Genomic DNA, 20,975 nt, shown 5'->3' on the forward strand with positions numbered 1-20,975 from the left:
GGACACAGTGAGACTGGAAGGGTCCCTAACATTCCCGAATAGCAACTTCAGAGGAAAAGCAACAAAGGGATACATTTAAACACACACACACACACACACACACACACACACAAAAGCTCTTATTTCCCTTTGACAAACTCAGAATCTTCTCTCTTTTCTTCTGAAGATACCGTATGTTCATACATATCTGTCAGTGTCCTTTGTTTTAAAACATACCTTGACATGTTAAACATAATTCAAACATTTTTACATGTGAGTCTTTTAAAACATATTCACTGCCTCCTAAATTTTTAATTCAGTTGTTTTTAGACAGGTCAAGTATTTACTTCAAGAATTAATTTTAAAATTCAGGATTAAAAACAAGTAAGTAGTTGAGGCTAGAGCCTTTGCTCTATCAACTTAAAGTTTCCGAAATATAATCCTTGTTTTATTAACCACCTTTTGGTTTGGACAGAGAGAGAGCTATGCCCAGAAAAATAAAATACAACATAAGAACGTGAAGTAATAAATCTCACACATATACACTTAGACAAACACACACAGTACACATATGTACACATACAAAGTTTCTATTTTAATAAAGATTTTTATGGTGAGGTTAAAAAAAAAAAAGGGGAGAAGTTCTTTTTGAATGTTTTAGATTTTAGCCAGTTTTTAGGCTCTAGACTTTCCCGCCTAAACCTCACTGTGTTAAGTGGAACCACAAAGACACTCGGGGTGCCACCGGCTCTAGGTTGCTTGGTGCAGCGACTGTTCACAGCTGTTTCAAATAACCTCCCACAGCTGACTTGCCCACCAGTGATTCCTTCTTCCATGTCTCATACAACATGATCTGTTATTTACTTCTCTGACCTTTATGGTACAGAATGTATTTAACACAAAAGGAATGGCCAAGCCAAGGGACCCTCTGCTGCTCTCCACCCCCGTGGGAGCCGGGGATGATGCAGCTCTGGGCTCCGCACGTGCGCACACATCCACACACAGACCGCCCGCCCGACGGCATACCTGCTTTGTGCCGAGTTCGCAGCGGCCTGCATCACTGCGGCAGCTGCCTCCTGTGCCTTACGGTTCACGGTTGGCATTGGTGGCCCCATTCCTGGCCCTCCCTGCTGAGACATGCCAGGAGAACTAGGGGTCATGCTGCTCATATTTCCAGGAAAGGGTCTGTTCTGCATCCCAGCTGATGGCATTCGTCCCAGGGGCATAGCACCACACGGCTGGCTTGGCCCTTGTCCATGCATCTGGCTGTTGGCATTGATGCCCATGCCGGGCCCTGGGCCGCTGTAGCTTGCACTGGGCACCCCACTATATGTTGGGGGTCTGGAGTAGTTACCTAAACAAAAATCAAACACAAATTAAAGCCTTTTACTTAATATTTGAACTTGTGAAAACATTCACTGGAAACACTTTGTGTCCAACAGTGTCATCAACACAGAACATTAGTCATTTTCCTCATTAACCCTTTCCCCTATTGGCGCTGATGAGGTTGGCAGTCAAAATACGCTCTCTCTGCACATTCCAAAGGCAAAGAGCCACACAGGACCACTGTAACACGGAGGGAGACCCAGGCTGATCACTGAAACCATCTGTGAATGGACACGGGATGCTAGTGCCGAGTGGTGCTCTAACTCATCCAGCACCTCGTACTCTTACCAAAATTTAACTGAAATAAGTGCTTCAGCCCCCAGTCCGCAGGTGAACACCAATCTGAGACTGCACCACTACACCACTACCACACTGGACAGTTACGATAAAGGGTTCAGAAGGTGTAAGAAAACATGCGCATGTGGTCAAAATTACCCTTCAAACCCCCACGGGAGGTGTCACGTGGAAACGCGACATTAATCCAGCACAGTTGGCTTTTCTCTGGTGTCTGGTTTGCACTTGAGGCCACGTCTTATGAAATAAGTTTCAAGCACTGGCATGGCGCTCAGCCCAGCGAGATGGTGGCACTATGGGAAGCAGGCAGGGTCCTAGACTGAGATAAGCGTCCACAGTCTCACCTCCCGTCTCTGCTCACATGGGGCACATGCTCACGGAGTAGAATGGCCTGGACTAGTGCAGTAGTTGTGTTTTCTCTCTCCTTCACACCTTTTCTTTTGACTGAGTGCACATAAACTACATTCAAGTAAATTGAAGGCATATATAATGCCTCTTCAATAATAATAATTGCTGAACCATACTCTGTGTGAGACATTGGGCTAAGTGCTTTGCATCAATGATTTCATTCTTTTCTCCAATAATTATATGAAATGTAGGTATGACCATGACTCCACTTACAAATGAAGAAAGTCAACAGCTAGTAGGTTAGGATTCAAGCTCAAGCAAAATGATTATGGAACCCATGTAATTAACCAATAAAATATGCTGCCTCCCAATAAGTGACTGTTGAAATGAAATATATGCAAAAGGATAAGTGTCTGTAGAATATGGATTAGTGTTTCTCCACCTGTCCTTACTACTTTCTGGAAGAATCTCCTCATCTATATAACATAACTGTTCTAGGCACAGGGAATGTAAAGTTAAATACAATGCAATTCCTGTACTCAAGGAGCTCACGACCTAAGTGTGTATATGTGTATGTGTGTATGTGTGTATGTGTGTGTGTGTGTGTGTGTGTGTGTGTGTGTGTGTGTGTGTGTGTGTATAAGGTGGAGTAGCAGGGGTAAGATTAGAAAAAATACAAAAACAAAAAGAACGCACTGTGAAAAGCATAAGAGAAAGAAGAATAAGTCTGTGTTGGGTGGGGATACGGGAGGTTGTCCATGGTCGGGCGTTGAGTGAAAGGTTTTGAAAAACCACCTTGGGTCGCGACCCAGGCGTCCGTGTGGGGCAGGCTTTGGGATCTGGGAGAACTGGGGCTGAGGGAAGACTCCCTATATATACTGACCATGTGACCTTAGAGCTAAGTCGTTTTAATCTTTCTTTGTTTCCTTCTCTTCTCTGTAAAACAGAGATAAGCCTCTTCCATACTGTCTACTTGAAGAGTTGCTGTTAGGATTAAATGACATAACATGTAAAGTATCTCAAACGTTGAGTGCAAAAATGCTAGGGGGTTACTGTCGGATGGTGATTAAGGCAGAAGAGGGCAGGGAGCGCCTGTGGAAGAGGCCATGGACGATGGCACAGACAGCGAAGGGGCGAACTCAAGAGCGAGTCACTGCTGAGCTTCATGGGGCCGCGAGAAGGGGACAGAGGGAAGAGGCCCCCATATACCAGGCTTCCAAGCCCGGGACCTATTCTGAAGGTGAGAAGGAGCTTCTCCAGGTTTTCCAGCAGAAATTGGGTTGGATTAGTAACAACAACAAAAGCCAGCAATTGATATTTACTGTGTGCTAAGCTCAGTTTCGAGTTCTTTGCATCACCTCCTTTAATGCTTACATCAAGCCTAAGAGGTCCCGGTCATTACCACCCTCACTTTAGGGAGGACCCTGACGTGCGGGATGTTGAGTGGCCTGTCCCAAGGTCACGTGGCTAAAATGCCTCAGAGCCACAGTCTGCACCCCACTAGCCACACCCCTGACTGGCCTCTCAAATACTTAAGGAAAACCACACTTACATCACATTATCATCACAGTCATGAAAGCAGGTCTTCTCAAGTGCAGACCACCTACAGATCTGCAAGCAGCCCAGACTATTCAGCACTGACTGGTATTTGCTCTGTTAGGTGCCTCACGTGAGCTCTCTTACGTGGCTGTCTATGAAGTGTATTACTCACTGGAGACGGTGTGAAGGTCACTGTTCACACAGACCACGGGCCGGGCACACTTTCTGTAAAGGGCTGGAGACTAAATACTTTAGGCTTTGTGGGCTAGATGGTGTCTGTCAGAACTAAACTGCCGGGCTTCCCTGGTGGCACAGTGGTTGAGAGCCCGCCTGCCGATGCAAGGGACACGGGTTCGTGCCCCGGTCCGGGAAGATCCCACATGCCACGGAGCGGCTGGGCCCGTGAGCCACGGCCGCTGAGCCTGCGCGTCCGGAGCCTGTGCTCCGCAACGGGAGAGGCCGCAGCAGTGAGAGGCCCACATACCGCAAAAAACCAACCAAACAAAAACTAAACTGCCACTGCAGCCCTGACATGGCTGGAAGCAACACACACACAAACGGGAGCCCCTGCGTTACGAACACGACGGCCGGCCAGAGCGGGCCTAATCTGCTGAGCCCCGCCACAGAGCGGTCTTGGGACAAGCTTCTTAAGAAAATGCTCCAGCAACACAGAAAGTGACTTGTTACAGCCAGCAGCTACTTTCCCCTGAATATCCCTGGAAGCCAAAGAAAGGCTGGAGAGGAACAACCGAGCGAGGCACTGGCCGCCAGAGGAGGTGGAATGGACAGGAAAACAAAAGGGAAGGGAAGGAAGGGACCGGAGAGGTTCAACATACATCACCTCAGGGGCCTCCGAATTGCACTGTGAGTTAGTCTTTTACGCCAGCACCTCAAATTTAAACTGCCTTTGCATGAAGACACTCTGCCTTTGCAGACGTAATCAAACTGATACTGTTTTCAAGTAAAAGATGAACATTCACTGTTTATCAAAGTTCTTTATAAAAAGTTCTGAGGTTGCTCTGAATCTCCCGTCCCACGGGACCACACAGAAGGTCCCCGTCGGTTTTCCCATCACACCATCTCCGTGGAAAGGGCCCCTTATGCTCATCCTGGTTGGGAGGGACGCAGAACAATGGGCAGGATGCTGTGTCCTGCCTCTTCCCACGCCTTCTCAGAGCACAGTCCTCGGAACTCTTCTCTGCAGCGGGTTGGAGACTCCCCCCGCCCCGCCCCACTGACCTCACAGCCCTTCACTTCCAGATTATCTGATAACATCAGTGAGATCCAGCGGTGCCTTTCTGGCTCTTGCTTTTATTAAAAAGAAACAAACTCATTTACACTTTGAACACAAATGATATCAATTCACATATTCTTGCTATTGCTCTGCAGCTAGTTTCCACCCCCCTCAACACCTGATAAGCGACTCATTTGGTACGAAACTTTATTCAGTGAAAACATACGTACCCTTTGCTTTTGAAGGAAGTGAAATGAACGTACCCTTTGCTTTTGAAGGAAGTGAAATGACGCTTTAATCTTGTTTTACGAAACAAGCATTTACCTGGTTGTTGCAGACTATGCCCACAATGCAGTTTTACATGAGAGTAAGGTCCCTGGTTTTGTGGAATTCTGCTTAGAATTGAAGTAGAATGCCGTTCATACTTGGAACAGAGAAATACTGTCACTCTGGGTTCCTGCACCTTGGGTTTAACTGGCAGTCAGGGGCTGTATTTTAATGAACACAAAGAAACAACTGAGATGTTCAGTAACCCTCTACTTGACTTCTAGCTTTTTCATTCATTTTATGTACTAAGAAGACAAGAGCTGGGTTTCAATCACTTTGCTCAATTCAGCAGCTGGTCTTCGCTGCACAGCAGGAAGCATTCTGTAATAGGGTGGAGTATGCGTCAGAGCACAACCACCACGCACACCCATACACGCACGCGTGCACTTGTCCTTAGAAAGGCCCATTGAGTGCTGGGCCCCAATCTTATTTTTCCTCAATCAGTTAGGCTGATTTCACGAACTGGCACTCAAAAGCACATGTCAAGGGAATATGTTCTAATTATAGAGGCTTCTATTTGGTAGAAGAAATACAAAGTCCCCTTTTCTTCTCCTTGAAACTTTCAAGACTTCCCTCATTAAACTCACATGCCTGGATAAAAATGGTTTCTAAAGGCTTTAAATGGCTTAAGAGGCAGCAACGGATAAAGCATAGGCTCTAGAAACTGGGTTTGAATGCTGGTCTGACACTTCCTAGGGGCATGACCTTGGACAAGCTACTTAACCTCTCGGAACATCAGTTTTGCCAGGTAAGGTAACAATAATAACGGGGAACAGGTAGAAAGTGACTAGCTCAGTACCAAGCATAGAACTACCTAAAAAATGATAGCTATCACCATGATCACCAACAATAATACTATTATTATCAATAAGCACGAATATGATTTTTTCTCCATCTTTTCTCCATCTTTTGAAATGTGTGGAAGGAGTGAAAAATGATTCACACATACCCCCCCACTTTGCCTACTCGATAACATATCTTTCTCCCCAAAATAAACAAAAACCAAATATGTAAGCCAAGCAAAATATGAGAGGAAAAGCCAGGAATGAGAAGCGCAATCTTATTTCCATGTTTCTCTAATAGATTAGTAATTTGTTGGCACTAGCTCTGACAGAAAACAGATGGTTCCAGCATTAAGCACAATGAAGGCTGCAGATGCTGGGCCAGCCCACCTCAGCTGGACGGGTCTTGCAGCCAAGTACGAGAGCCCACAGTTTTCAAGTGGGTTCATCTTGGCACACCAGCTTTGGAAAATTGGTCACCAAATGAATTCAGATTTCAACCCACCAGGAGTTGTATTCAAGCACCAGACAGAGGAAGCCGGAGCTAGACTCTATTCAAGTCACCATCATTAGTTTAGAGGATCACAGATAATTCTGTACCTGACTCTAAATTTTCAAATTTGCTAGTTACAATTAATATCCCAAGCTTACTGCTTTTATTGAATCATTAAATGCTTCCGTTTATTTTACTTCTCAGTTTCAACCACACAACAATTACTTATGAACAACTACTACACGCAAAGTCCTGTATTATTTTCCCCTTTGCTGTGGAGGGTAAAACGGTGCACAAATCATAGAATAGACAGCTGACCCTGAGTGGGAACAAAAAAAAATGGATAATTAGCTACATACTATGATAAACATACTTGTGAATTAGGGCTAAATTTGGCCAGTAATCATCACGTCACATAGCCATCTACTACACAATTTTAAGTCATGTTTACTGAGGTAGGATTTATATGCATCAGCAACCATATATGCCCTGTAACCACCAGCACAGTTGAGACATGGGATATTTCTATCGTGACAAAAAGTTGCCATTTTGTGGTCAATCTCATCCCCAGCCCTGGCAACCGCTGATCTGATTTCTCTTCCTACAGTTTTGCCTTCCCCAGGATGTCACATAAATAGAGTCACAGTGTGCCGTGTCTGGCTCCTTTCACTCAGCACCGTGCTTTCCAAATTCATCCATAATGTTGTGCGTTATCAGTAGTTTGCTCCCTTTTGTTGCTGAGTTGTATCCTATTCTGTGAACGTTCGGGCTGTTTCCAGTTTCTGGCAATCACGAATAAAGCTGTTGACGTTTGCACACAGGTCTCTGAGTGGATATATGTTTCATCTCTCTTGGTAAACTCTAGGGATGAGAGTGCTAGGTTGTATGATAAGTGCATTTTTAACTTTGTAAGTAACTCCACTACAGTACATATGAGAGTTCTACTTGCTCTACTGTACATCCTGGATATTGCCAATTTTTAAAAAATATGAGCCATTCCAGTAGGTGTGTAGCGGATACTGTTGTGGCTTTACTTTTCATTTCTCTAATGACAAATGATTTTGAGAGTATTTTTCATGGATGTAAGATCCTTGTTGTGCAAAAAAAAGTTACATTTAAAAAACCTTCTTCCTTCTTCCCCTTCTTACCTTTCTCTCAGACTGATCTCACAATGCTGTACTTCCAGCCACTGCTTCAGGAGAGAAACTGACTGAGTAAAGACCACAAATGCAGATTCAAAATGAAAGTGAACTTACCCCAAGTTGCATTAAATCCTACTATTTGTGGGAACAGCGATAATTTATCTTTTGAACTGATATATGACACCATATTTTTCCTAGGTCAACATGCATTTTAAAAAGTCTTCAAAATGTAAAAATAATATTACATAAAGCTTGTAAAAGAGGAGAAAAGACCTATTACCTTACAGTATGACTTCAGTAGTTTGGGTAGTTTTTTTGGTAGTTTTGGTAGTTTTCTTCCCACATATGTTACTTTTGGTGTTTTTTCCCATATATGTTACAAAGTTTAACTCCTTTAAAAATTTAATTATACAGTGATGCATACGCAATATAGAAAATATAAAAGCACAGAGAAAAACAGACAACCATGGGCTTCCCTGGTGGCGCAGTGGTTGGGAGTCTGCCTGTCGATGCAGGGGACACGGGTTCGTGCCCCGGTCCGGGAAGATCCCACATGCCGCGGAGCAACTGGGCCCGTGAGCCATGGCTGCTGAGCCTGCGCGTCCAGAGCCTGTGCTCCGCAACGGGAGAGGCCACAACAGTGAGAGGACCGCATACCGCAAAACAAACAAACAAACAAACAAACAAAACCAGACAACCATGATCCTTAGTGCCATCTCCCAAAGATAATTCTTAAGCATTGAGTAGTCAACCCAATACCCATCAAGCATCAACGCAGGGTCAAGAAGGTATACCAGTGTCTCTGGAACACTCTGTCTTCATCCATTTAGGAAACAGTTCTTAAGAGCCTCTAATATGCCAGCTCTGTGCTAACAGATGGGGATTCAGCAATGAGCAAAGGCAAAGAGCTTACATTCTGGTGGCAGGAGACAGGCTAATAAACAAATCTAGAGCATATCGTGTGGTGTCAAGCGCTCTGAAGGAGAACAAAGCAGGGAGAACTTACACAGAGTGGAGAGGGCAGGTCCCTGAGCCAGTGACAGAGGAGAGCCACGCGGAGAAGGGAGCTGTGTGCGTGCTGGCTGCCTCTGTGTAGAAGCGCGTCTTTGGAGAAACCACCGCCGCCAAGGCTGACATCACACACAGGCTTGGGGGACATATGGTAAGTCCGATGCCAGTATCTAACTTCAGAGCAGTGAGTCTTGAGAGAACAGGCCCTCAAGGAGCAGGGGCATAAATGTCTGCGTGTGTGTGGCCTTCAGAAAGGTCACACACACGCAGACATTTCACACACAATGCTCAGTTTCCCCTTCTGCAAAAAGGGCGTGATACGAGATTCTCTATCTCGTGTGATTGCTGTGAGGAAAAAAATATTAACAGTAACTATTGTTGGACACTGACAATGGTTAGAATTTGTCAAGGAATAGAAAGAAACTGTTCCAATATTCATGTAAGATAATTTTTCAATCAGTGAAATTCTTTTTATTATATATTGCATCATATGCCTAATTTTACTTTCAAGATGCACAGATATTAAGTTTATTTCTCAAACAAAGTATAAGAAAAAGTAAGTACTCACCTAAAAAATGTAAAATTGTATTATCTTAATTCAATAGCCAAATGTGGCATAAAACAGTAAAATCCCTACGGTAAGGAACGAAGGATTCTCAGTCACTGTCGTCACAGGTGCCTGAGCACCTGCGTCCTCCCTAGGCTCAGAGCCGCTGTGCCCTGTGCACACCCACAGACTGCATGGGAACGGCGCCCCCTGGAGGGAGAGCTCTGATCTGCTTCACCTGGTGGCAGGTGCAGGAAGCCTTCTGAAAGGACCCGTGGTACCAACTCTTAAAGATTTGAAAACCGGTCATTTCTTTTCAAACAAACATTTGAAAAAAATGGCAGAGCTGTGAGCCTCAGGAAAAGGCACCTTGCTAAGATGTAAAGTAAAGCTGCACGTCCACATCCTGCGTTTCTACACTGCCATCCACAATTGTCATGATCCAGGCCTGTGGTACAAGTCCACCGGATGACCACGCCCCGCGAGGTGCTTAGTCATTGAGTGAGGGGAGGGGATGCTGACACTCTGTGTGCTGTTGATTTCAATAAGCAACGTAAAATAATTAGCTTCACACTAGTCAAAATCAGTGTTGCTTTATGTTTTTCCTTTTTCTTTCTTAAAGTTGATTGGTACTTTGTTTTCCTTACTTCTTCCCTAATTCCCAGGTTTTGATAAAATCACGATGATTATCAGTCTTGCTAAGAAAAATTCATGCTTAAACCTTTTAACTTGAAGGCTAAATTTGAGCATCAAAAGAACATGGCATTAACCACCTTTTGCTGTAAAATGATCTACTACAATCTGTTTTTGCTACTGTGGGCAAGATAAAGATTTAGAATTTTTTAACAAAGCCGTATAGAATATGGAATTAATACTTTTGCTTAGCAATGTCCATTTAACCATAAAATAAAGGTAACAGGAAGCAGTGAACATATCAAGTATATTACAAACTGTTTTAAGAAACAAAAAATGAGTGAAACCGAAGGGGGAGTGATCTGCACAGAAACCAGCCTTTGGAAAAAGCCAAAGAACAAGATCTCCAATTTGCAGCACTGTCCGGGGAGAAAACATGAATCCATGTGGCAGACACATCTCACTTCTGTAGAAGAGAGGCTGAATCTAGTTTACTTTGAGAGTAAGAGCAGAGACTGAAATCTTGGGTCATGGTGACACCAAGGTTGCCATGGGCCTGTAAGGCACTCTTCAAGTAGACAGTGGGCTGCCAACTGGTAACATTTATATGTTATTCCTCTGAACTGGAACAGCTGTAAGATTATTAATGTGCAATTCACTATTTTGGAACTGCATTCATTTCAACTAGGTATCGTTTGAAGTTTGCCTTTGCTGAATCTGTGAGAAACATTTTAATGAAAGAAGGAGAAGGAAGAGTTCTGATGGCATCTTATTTATTTTACAGAAAAACACGTTAAACCCTTATGAAAAGCCTCTTTGACCAAGTAATTTAGGAATAAAACGTTCTTCAGACTCACCTACTTAGAAGTTCCCTGCTTCCTAAGACACACTATACAAATTAAGGCATAAAACCAAGGCTGAGCCAGTGTACAACGTGTGTAGCTGTAAGGGGTGGCCCAGACACTAACATACAAGGGAGTGATAAGTGGAGGGGAATCTAGGCTCAGAATCCCTGTTAGTTGCCCAAGGTAATACTCCTAATTCCTTGCAAAACTAAGGCTAGACCCTCACTTTTTGCAATTAGTGACAAACATGCCAAAAATACTTGTGGACAGTCTGTGACAGACACTGTTCTAGAGAACACACAAACAAGACAGTGTCTGTCCTTAGGAAATAGAAAGGCTGTGAAGATGAAATTGATTTCCGCTCCCTTTTTCCCATACAAAGGCATTTATTAATAATTAACATGTCAATCACATGATTGCTTTCTATTTATTAGAGCAAGTCTCTATGGCCCTTCCTACTGCAAACCGTTTGTAAGGGTAGTTATTTTACACGTGCCTGCTTGAAGGTAGGAAAGTACTATTTCATCAAGTATACTGCAATTAAACACTTTTACACATTTAGATTGCCTTCATCCCATTAGGGTATTTTTTTTTTTTTTTTTTTTTTTTTTTGCGGTACGTGGGTCTCTCACTGTTGTGGCCTCTCCCGTTGCGGAGCACAGGCTCCAGACGCGCAGGCTCAGTGGCCATGGCTCACGGGCCCAGCCGCTCTGCGGCACGTGGGATCCTCCCGGACCGGGGCACAAACCCGTGTCCCCTGCATCGGCAGGCGGACTCCCAACCACTGCGCCACCAGGGAAGCCCCCCATTAGGGTATTTTGATATTTGTCCAAAACTGACTGGGTGTTTCCTGTTACCGGCGCTCAAGGTTGCCTTTTGTATGGGAGGGGGCATCGCGGCCTCGATGATGGCCTAGCAGCTGTTGGGAGACCGTCGAGGAGCCAACGCACTTCGGGGCGAGGAAAGCCGCCGCTCTTCGGCGCATCCTTTCCGGAGGTGCTTTGGGGCCTCGGGGATTCCGTGGGTGCAGAGAGAGAGCCGGCCGAGGCGGCCGGGTGGCCGAGCCGCGGGTAGAAAATGCCGGCGGCGGCGCCTTTGTCACCCCGCCCTGCGGAGGAGCTCAAAATAGCAGCGTTGAGAAAATGCGGCGCAGAGAGAAACGCGAGCCAAAGGGGGAAGCCCCGTTAGTACGTTTAATAATTCAGATTTCACAGTATCATATACACTTCTAAAAATTTCTTCTTAATAGTTATGTTTTTCCTTAATCTCTAGTATTTCTGATGTATTTCCACGCCGGCATTCCCCAAATGTTCCTTTGCTCCTTGAAGGCCAGTGGTTTGCCTTTCGCTTCCTTCTCTCTCCGCTCACTGAAGGAACGGCAGGGAAGGAGTACATCTCAGGCCTGGGAAGCGACGCACCAGTGGCTCTGTGAGTGGCCTCTGCAGTCTCCCTCCGTGTGAACCCTGGCTCTGCCCTTAACAGCTGTGGGACTGTGCGTACATTACTTAACCTGCTCCTTTGCAAAATGGGGTAACGTCAAGGGCTTCCTGTTAATTAATAAAAATGGGAAAGTATGTCTGAAGTTGAATCCTGGCGTCCCACCGTGTGCCCGGGGCAAAGGTGTGTATGTGGTGCACGCCTCAGTCTCTTGCTCCGTCAAGTGGAGTAATAACAGTACCTATAACACAGCATGTTGTGAGGATTAAATGAGTTAATATATGAAAAACACCGAGACCAGGACCCAGTAGTGTTTAATAAACGTTGCTGGTTGTTACTAATAATTTTGAAGAAGCTGCTCCTGACAGCAAAAAGGTTATAGCAAAAAAGACTGTAAAATATTTTCCGCTGAGATCTCTTAAAAACGAAACCAGCCCAGAAGAAAGCCATCTAGTTAGTACCACACATAGAAGATGGGGACCGATGACCCTGTGGGTCGCTGCACAAGCCATTCTTTCCAGACATCAAAACGTGTAACGCGAAGATGTAAGCTGAATATTTTACTAATAATTTGAGTAGTTTATTAAGAGAGAGAAAAAAAATACTTCATTCGGGTCTCTATTTAAAATGATCAACCAAGAGAAATGTAAAGGTAAGAACATTTACTGAACTGAGTGACGCAGGTCACAAGCGTAATTTCCTGTCATTCAGTGTTTGCCGAGGAGAGGATAATGCAAGGAGGAACGCAAACAATTCTGATTTGCACACAGAGCACTGGGACACTGACTGGCAGCCCACAGCACTGGGAGCCAGTCGAGGAACCCAGGAGGGGACACGCCTCAAGGTGGAATGTGCTAGAATGTGCTAGAGATGCCTCTTGGAAGGAGAACATTGCCGAGAGCACAGATGTGCAGGCACTTTTTTTCAAAGTTAGAAAGTGCTGTGTATGGAAATTATCAGCCTTATTTTCAATTGTCTCTAATGTCAACGTAAACTAAGCATTTATGCCTTAAAAAAAATCCCAAACAAAAACCTTCTTGTCTACATAACCAAAATGTTACGCAGCGGACCCAGTGGGCCGCGTTAACATAAAAGGCCCTGGAGTTGAAGCAAAATTTAGACTCAGAATATGAGAAGTAGAAGCAACTTCCAAGGTAACACCGTCTAATTTTCCCATTTTCTATAGGAAAAGTAAATCCCAGAGAGTAAGCAACTTTCCAAGGGCACACAAGTTTGGGTGAGAACCCTCACAGGTGCAGTGTTCCTAAATCAGGAATCTTGGGACTTCCCTGGTGGTCCTCTGGTTAAGAACCCACCTCCCTAAAGCAGGGGCGGTGGGTTCGATCCCTGGTCGGGGAACTAAGATCCCACGTGTCGCGGGGCAACTAAGCCAGCACGCTGCAACTACTGAGCCCGTGCTCTAGAGCCCACACGCCACAAGTAGAGAGAAGCCTGCGCGGTGCAACAAAGAGCCCGTGCGTGCCACAACGCAGATCCTGTGTGCTGCAACTAAGACCCAATGCAGCCAAATAAATTAAAAAAAAAGAATCTTAACATTCAACGATTCCAAAAAACTGAGGGTTTTTTTCAGAAAATAAATCCATTCTATAGAAATTACCTTTTGTGTTATTACGTAACTCCTAAAGCATTAAGTGTTTTCACAGCCGTTCACAAAAGACTCATCAGATAGTCCAAGGCTCCACTTCCCCTTATTTGAGAGCAGCACAGGACGAGACTTCAAGAGTGAATTGTTAAGAGTAGAGAAACCAGTTTTGAAGATAACAGGAAGCCCTAGTGAGTGCTAGTGGTTAAATCCCAGGCCTCCAGCCACCCCTAATTCTGAGAATAAGGTCCTGACCTCCAGGATTCTCCAGTTACATTCTGAACAAAAGTCCATATTTTTCTGTGCGTATCACAACTTATAAACTGCCTTTCCAACCTTCACTAAAGTTTTCTTCCTTTCCTGATAGCCGAAGCCCCCCAGTTTTGAAGATACCCACTGAGTGGGTGCAGCGGGCAAGTAGGCGCTTTCACAGCTAGTGACACGTCCTGCCTTAGCTCAGCAACAAACTACCACATGTCACAACTACCTGGGGCTGATGGCGAACTGGGAAGACACTGTCAACTGGGACCTTAAACTCCTAGAGCTTACTGGAATTCACAACACGGAACTCCATTTATGATACGGTATGAAGGGAATCAAGCAAAACCCACGTCTGTATCCACCCTGACTACGTGCACATGGACAGAGGCAGGAAGGGGCCATGGAAAAATTTTGTTTTGGATGTTTTAATATCGTTTTCCCGACAACAGAAATAGCTGGAATGTAAAATGACAGAGCAGCATAAGGCAAGGCGATGGTGCTACACTGACAGCATTGAAGGTGCTTAAAATCCTCCCGAAAGAGATCTTCAGAAAACAAGACATTTTCAAACCGTGAAGCAAGGAAAGCTTTTCTGAGAAACACCTGGTAAAAAGCCGAGAAGGTGCCTGGCCTCCTCAAAGAATCGTCCGGCCTGCCAGGCACTTATTTGATGGCCGGAGAAGCTCAAAGGTCCTCAACGCAGCACGTTTTCCAGAGGGACAGAAAAGCTCTCAGAAATATTAAGGCTTTATTAAGTCAGGGGAGCCGACTTTGTTGTGGAGGTAGCGAACATTTTACTACAGTTTCCTACCGGGCATTGTCTTCACTCAGAATATTCTGGTATTTTCAGAAATGAGGAAGCTCTGGGAATTGTGCCAGGTTAGCTCATTCTCTCTAAATTATCCATTAATGTCTAATTTAAAGCAACAAAATATAAAGAAGGTGCTAATTTCAAATGCCTTACTGCCAAAAGTGACTTAGAAAAAAAATATATATATATCAGGTTAAAAACCCTGATGAAAGGATTCTGCATGTGTAAGACAAAACAGACGTCAATGTCCAGGAAGGCAGAATGAAAATGGTGTATTTGGGGCAAGTTCCACTTATTTTTCTACTCTTTCCTTTTTGAAAGACATGTCCATTTCAGGCTTTGTCCTGCCTTCTAAGAGTAAAACTGGTAATGACTGTGAACATCGGAACCGTTATTTACCTGACAGAGCACTTTGGAGACAGATTAGATGAAGAGAGATGAGAGATTTCATCTGGAGACACATGAAATCCTTCTGAGTAGTGAGAATATTGTTACAAACATAATTACAGAGAGGGAGGGGACAAAGTTAGAATACAACGTAATGAAACCTAGGTTTTAAATCAGAAACTTTTTGAGGACAAGCATTTAGAGCCACGTTGCAGAAACAGGCTTTACTCCTTCATTATTAACAGCACACGTATGAAGGGCACTTACCGCAGTGTCTGATGCATGAATGCTTAATGAATAGTTGCTATAATTATTCTTCCCATCACTACGGGCAACTGAAGGACTGTGGGTTTGCCTTAACCTCACAGATCTGTCAGGTAACAAATAACTGGATCTTAAAAGATGTTTATAATGTTAAGGTCTTGAAGGACTAACATATTAACAAAATTTCTACAACCTACTGCAGTGTATTTTGGAGAAACTTTTTTACCTTGTGGTCCATACTGGCTCATCTGTGGACCGTAAGTCCCACTTGAGTTACTCTGCTGAAAGCTACTGATTCCAGGATGCATCTGGCCTCCAGGAGAAGGATGAGGCGACATGGATGGTCCTGTCTGTTGAGGTCCATATTGAGACATCTGAGGGTTTCTTTGTGTGCCTGCCATAAAACCTAAGTGAGAAATAAATGGAAATATATAAATGCAGGTGACAAAAGTGAACATGGAATTGTGTCAAAGGTAGGTGGGAGAAGACTGGTGCTGTGGGATTCCCCTAAAGAACATCTGAAGACATCTCAAACCCAGTGTGGAGGACGTGAGAGGGCCCAGGGGGCTACCCTAGTCCTCACTCTGAGCTCTCACTAGAGTTCCTGGGAACCCAACAGACTGTGGACATGAACTAGGGAAGAGGAGAAGAGGGTGAACAGGCCAATAACCTTGACCTCTCCTAACCTCCATTCTTGCCTGGCGGGACATGTGTGCGCCCCTCAGAGCCTCGGCTCACTCCCCGATCCCTGGGCCACGTGTCCCCGCTCACTCAAACGTCCCACCCCTCTCTCAAGCCCAGGCCAGCACCCAGCTCTCCCCTGCACATAACCGTTTTTCTCCCCTCTGATCTCCTGGGGCCACAATTGTTCACCGTGACTCCTATAGTCCGGCCGACTTACCACCTGATTCACACTACCCCCTCGGGGGGAACTGCACACAAGTGGAGGGTCTGAAGTGTCCTCTGCTTTCCAAACAGACCCTGACTTCCTTCCAGTGTGCCACCCACGATTCCTTCCTCCCGCCCCGATGTCCTACGGTGTGATGGATCCATTGGCACGTCTGTTGCCTCTACTTCCGAAATGTATCTTGGGTCACTCCTCTTCTCCATTTCCTCATCTACAAAAGCCAAGCCGCCCAGCTACCATCTTCTCTCCCACGACCAGACATGGTCATGGTCTGGCTCACCCCTCTCAGCCCTGCCCCGTTTTTGTGCCTTTTGGTTCACTTTCACGAAGCCGCCAGAATGACTTTTCAGGAATAAAAAAGGAAATCAGAGCGTACCTTCCCTGTATAACCATCCTGCCACCAGGCTTCTCATTAGACCTGGAACAAAATGCCCCCATCTGACTACGGTCTGTGGGCTCTTTTGTGGTCTGGGGTTGCTTTTCTCACTTTAACCCCACTTCCTATAGTTTTCTCTCCTTCTCACTACCCTGAAGTCCACTGGCCTTCTCATGCTTCCTAGAAGATAACATCAAGCTCTTTCCCTTGATAGAGCCTACTCTCTCCCGTTGCCTCTTCCGAGAGCGTCCTACTGCCGGTTCCTTCCTGTCCTCCAGGTCCACCTTCCCTGACTGCCCTGGCGGCGCCACCCTTTCTCCTCACGTGCTTTTCGTAACATGTAATCATCTTGCCTTATTTCTGACTCACTTAAGCTCTCTCTTCCTCACTAAAACATAAGCCCCATGAAGGCAAGGATCACGTGTGTGCTCTCTGCTGCGTTCTCAGCGCCCAGCAGGGCGTCTGGCACGTAGTAGGTATCAAAAACTATGTGCTGAAAGAATGAGTATTAAATTCCTCCCGTACTCAGAGTGCTGAGCACAGCACAGTAGGTGCTTAGCAGGTAGTTGGACAAATGGATAAAGAAAATACACCTTTCAGTTGTGCAGGACTTTTCATAAAGTCAAGGTACGTCGCCATCATCAGTAGTTCAGCCAAACGTAAGCAAGTACATAGAATGAACTGTGAAGACGCATTCAGACAAAGAATAGCCCAAATCAAGACAGGTAGCTAAGAAAAAGATACACCATCCAACCAGAAAACTAACGAAGGGCAGTTTGAAAAAAAACCTCCCAGAACCCAGGAGTTAGAGTTGCTGAGAGTTCACAGGTGTCAGCTGAAGGCTTTAGTACAGGGTGAGTGCAGAGAGGGGGCAGGTTTCCACCTACTCCAGGGGAGAACTGAGAACAGGGGCTTGAGAAAGAGAGTCTTCTGAGGCAGCCGGAGGGGAAGATGATGCCTGCATCCAAGGTCAGCTTAAACTTAGGGGGTTAAACAGAGTAGGGCATTTACAAAGGCCATGGTTTACATTTCAGTAAGAAAAAGAAGAGATCTTCTAACACTGTTTCTGTCTAAAGAGATAGACATAAAATACAAGTACGTAGAGCTCTTCCTTATTATCCTATTTCATTTATTTATAAAGATAAAGTCATGTGAAATTGGGCTCAATTGGCGGCTCCCAGATACAAATCATCATAGAAAATGTTTGCTTTTTCAAATCTGAAAACAAACAGAAATCAGAGTGCTAAAATTACTATAAATGATTGCATCTTAAGATGTAACATGAAATATTTATCTAAGCCTGACTATAAAATTCTCAAGAGTTTCATATAGAGTCCTGTTTAATAAAAAAAAGTGTTTAAATTCCATACAGATTGTATACGTTTTTCTTCCTTTCTTTCTTTCGAGAATGGCTGTTTTCTTCTTCATTAGTTAAGGAAAATACTACATGTCTGTTTTTTAGCATTAAATTTCACTTCAACCAAGAAAGTGTCCACGCTGAAGGATTTAGAACTGCTGGCAACACAGCACATCCTTAAGTTACTGCTGCCTCTTGAACACTTACTATAAGCTTAAGGTTTGCTCAAATGACTTCTAAGAAGAATTCTTATCTGGGCAAGTTATCTATTTCTGACTCTTTATTCAGTCCTTAACAATATGTATATATATGCCATGATCCACTTGAACTGTCTCACTCATCACTGGAATTTTGCAGAAAATCAAGTTTCTCAAAAGGCTCATAAAGAGGTAGAATGTTAAAGCTAATCCAAATGGAATGTGTAGCAACACCGAATTCCAACAACAAGGTTCTGTGGCGTATGGAGCCCACCTCCTTCCACAGAAATTAAAATTGGAAAAGCTGTTTTGTTCTCTGTATGCTTTTGCAACGGCACCACTTACAAGAGGTTTCTGAAACCTTGTTTTATATTTTTGGTGAGACGCATCCCTTTCATGTATTCCCCAAGACAATGAAAGGAGGTGACATAATTTCACTGACTCTTTTCTGAACTACAAGCATCGAAAGGCAGTCAACTGGGAATAGAAGGCCTACATTACAGCTTTGTTTGTGTCGCTAGCTCAGAATCTGGTAGAGTAGACAGATATGTAAATAAATATACTGCAGTGTGTGAACTGATCAAAACTAGCTCTGTGACCTTAGGTGAATCATAATTTATCTGAGGCTCAGTTTCCTCACCTTAAAATGCAGATGAGGTTGCTGCAAGAACAACTGAGACAGCACATGAAGAGGTTCTATAATCTGAAATGTATACACAAAAGGAAGACAGTATGATGATAACTTTCTGGTTTATAAACTGCCACGAGTATCTTTGAACTCCTGAACACCCCACGTATTCAGGTGTAGTTTCCAACTAGCAGGAACAAGCTGGTTTTTATTTCTACACTTGTTTTTTTTATTCAAATATGTGGGATCCACAGTACTCCAGTACTTGTGTAACTGTCTACAAATTCCAAAAGCTTAAAAAGAATACACCCCATCTCCTACCACTGAGTTCCCCTGGTCAAAGACAAATGGTTTTTTAATGTATCCTTTCAGGGATATTTTATAATTGGATTGTGTTAGATTGTGTATTCCTTTTATCATGAGTAAGGCTGAACATTTTGTTTTACAGCAGTTTTGACTCCTTTTCTACAACTACTTATATCATTTGCCCATTTTTCTGTTGGCCCCTCTACGTCTTGACTAGGGGAGCATTTCATCTTGCAGATTCAGCCATTATTACCAAATAGCTGTACAGTTCACCAAAACTCTTGCACCTGCAATCCTATGAAAATTTGGTCCTTCAGTGTGATTAACACTGGCAAAGGCCATACGCAGTCTTAGCAGGAAAGCAATATGATCTGACTTGCATTCTCAAAAGCTAATTCTGCCATAATATGCCACAAGAAGAAAGGACTGAAGGAGAGTAAGGCTAAAAGTTAGGAGACCGGTTAGGAGGTAGGTAAAGTGATCCATAATATATAGTCACAATGAAATGCCAGCAATAATCCTACTAAAAAGGCTTCCGTTATGGATATAACCATATTTTTAAGAGGTTATTGAGTATCATCATAATCTAAACAAACTCATGAAAAATTAGAAGACAGAAGTTAATGAAAAAAGAAGTATTTCTACTTTTCATCCTAAAGATAGAGACCTGCATGTGCATTCTTTGTTTCCTCATCTATATAATAGGGACAACTGTATCTACCTCATAGGGTTGCTGCGGGGATTAAATGAGATGATACACGTAAAAAAATTTATAGTAGTGCCTGGCACACAGTGAACTTTCACTAATCACTAGCTATTACTATCATTATATATTCAAAAAAGGAAAGCAAGAGAGGCAGCATGCTGTGACAGCAAGGGAACTGACTAGGATGTCAGTCGTGGGCCTTCCACATTTGCTGTGCAGAATGCAGCAATTAACCTAGCCTCTTGGCCCTCAGTTTCCTCACCTGTTAAATGGTGAGAGGGAAGACATACGATATTTGTAATGGCACTTCTATCTCTAGTTCTCTATGATTCTGGCTTAAACTTTTTTTGTGTGAAAAATCTAATTCAGGTCTAAAATTTGCATGTATATTTATTTGTGGGATATTCTTCATTTTTGTTTTATTTTAACCTTAATTTTGAATGAAATAAATGCTAAAATGTTTCCAAATATCAAAGTTCAAACAATAATTTTCTATTTATGGTGACATATTTGATTGTATTTTGCTTCCTTTAGGAAGTTATTATAAAATGGCAGCTTGTAACACAGTTTATGAACAGAAAAACTGACAGCTGAGAGAATGAAGCAGTTTTTTTCTTTTTTTTAAAGTTGTGAAATTTTTCTAGTTATAAACCATCTGAGTTTAGAAAACCTGACTATCTAGTAAGGAAAATTTAGAAAGTATAAAGTGAATTTCCCATATATTATAAAAGTATGTTGAACTTCTAAATGTATTATGGAATTATATGCCCTAGGTAAATAATCTTACATGGAAAATTCAAACTTTGGAAAAAAGTACTAATTTAGATAATTATTATTTACATTATATAAAAGAACTTACTGAAATAAAAATCTTAGAAACTATATGAAAATGATTTGTACACTTCATCCATAAAATACATGCATAGAAGGCTTATATAAATGGATTTACTATTTTTGAGTCCTTCATTACATGTGTATGCAATCACGAACACTTGTACAACCAAACTCCAGATGAAGAGGCGCAGGCTCTATTCTGAGAGAGAAGGTAATGTAGTAATAGGACACACACACACACACACGCACACACCATCTGTTTGAAATCACATGTGGGTTAGAGGCTGCCTCCACCATCCACTGTGTGGACTCACGGGTTCTCTTGTATGAAACAGTGAATG

General features: G+C 43.5%; 1 protein-coding gene across 6 annotated transcripts in view; it reads right to left on the bottom strand.

Annotated features, from left to right (window-relative positions):
* The window catches only part of ARID1B (AT-rich interaction domain 1B), a 411,101-nt gene that overhangs the window by 58,818 nt on the left and 331,308 nt on the right, over positions 1-20,975 (bottom strand). For all 6 annotated transcript variants that reach the window (XM_060168356.1, XM_060168357.1, XM_060168361.1 and 3 more), the window contains 2 exons: positions 15,550-15,729; positions 1,006-1,333 (listed from right to left, as the gene is read on the bottom strand). In XM_060168356.1, coding sequence (XP_060024339.1) covers positions 1,006-1,333; positions 15,550-15,729 — 508 coding nt within the window. The remainder of the gene's footprint in view (positions 1-1,005; positions 1,334-15,549; positions 15,730-20,975) is intronic.

This window comes from Lagenorhynchus albirostris, chromosome 12 (assembly GCF_949774975.1).
Source record: "Lagenorhynchus albirostris chromosome 12, mLagAlb1.1, whole genome shotgun sequence".
NCBI classification, from domain to species: Eukaryota; Metazoa; Chordata; class Mammalia; order Artiodactyla; family Delphinidae; genus Lagenorhynchus; species Lagenorhynchus albirostris.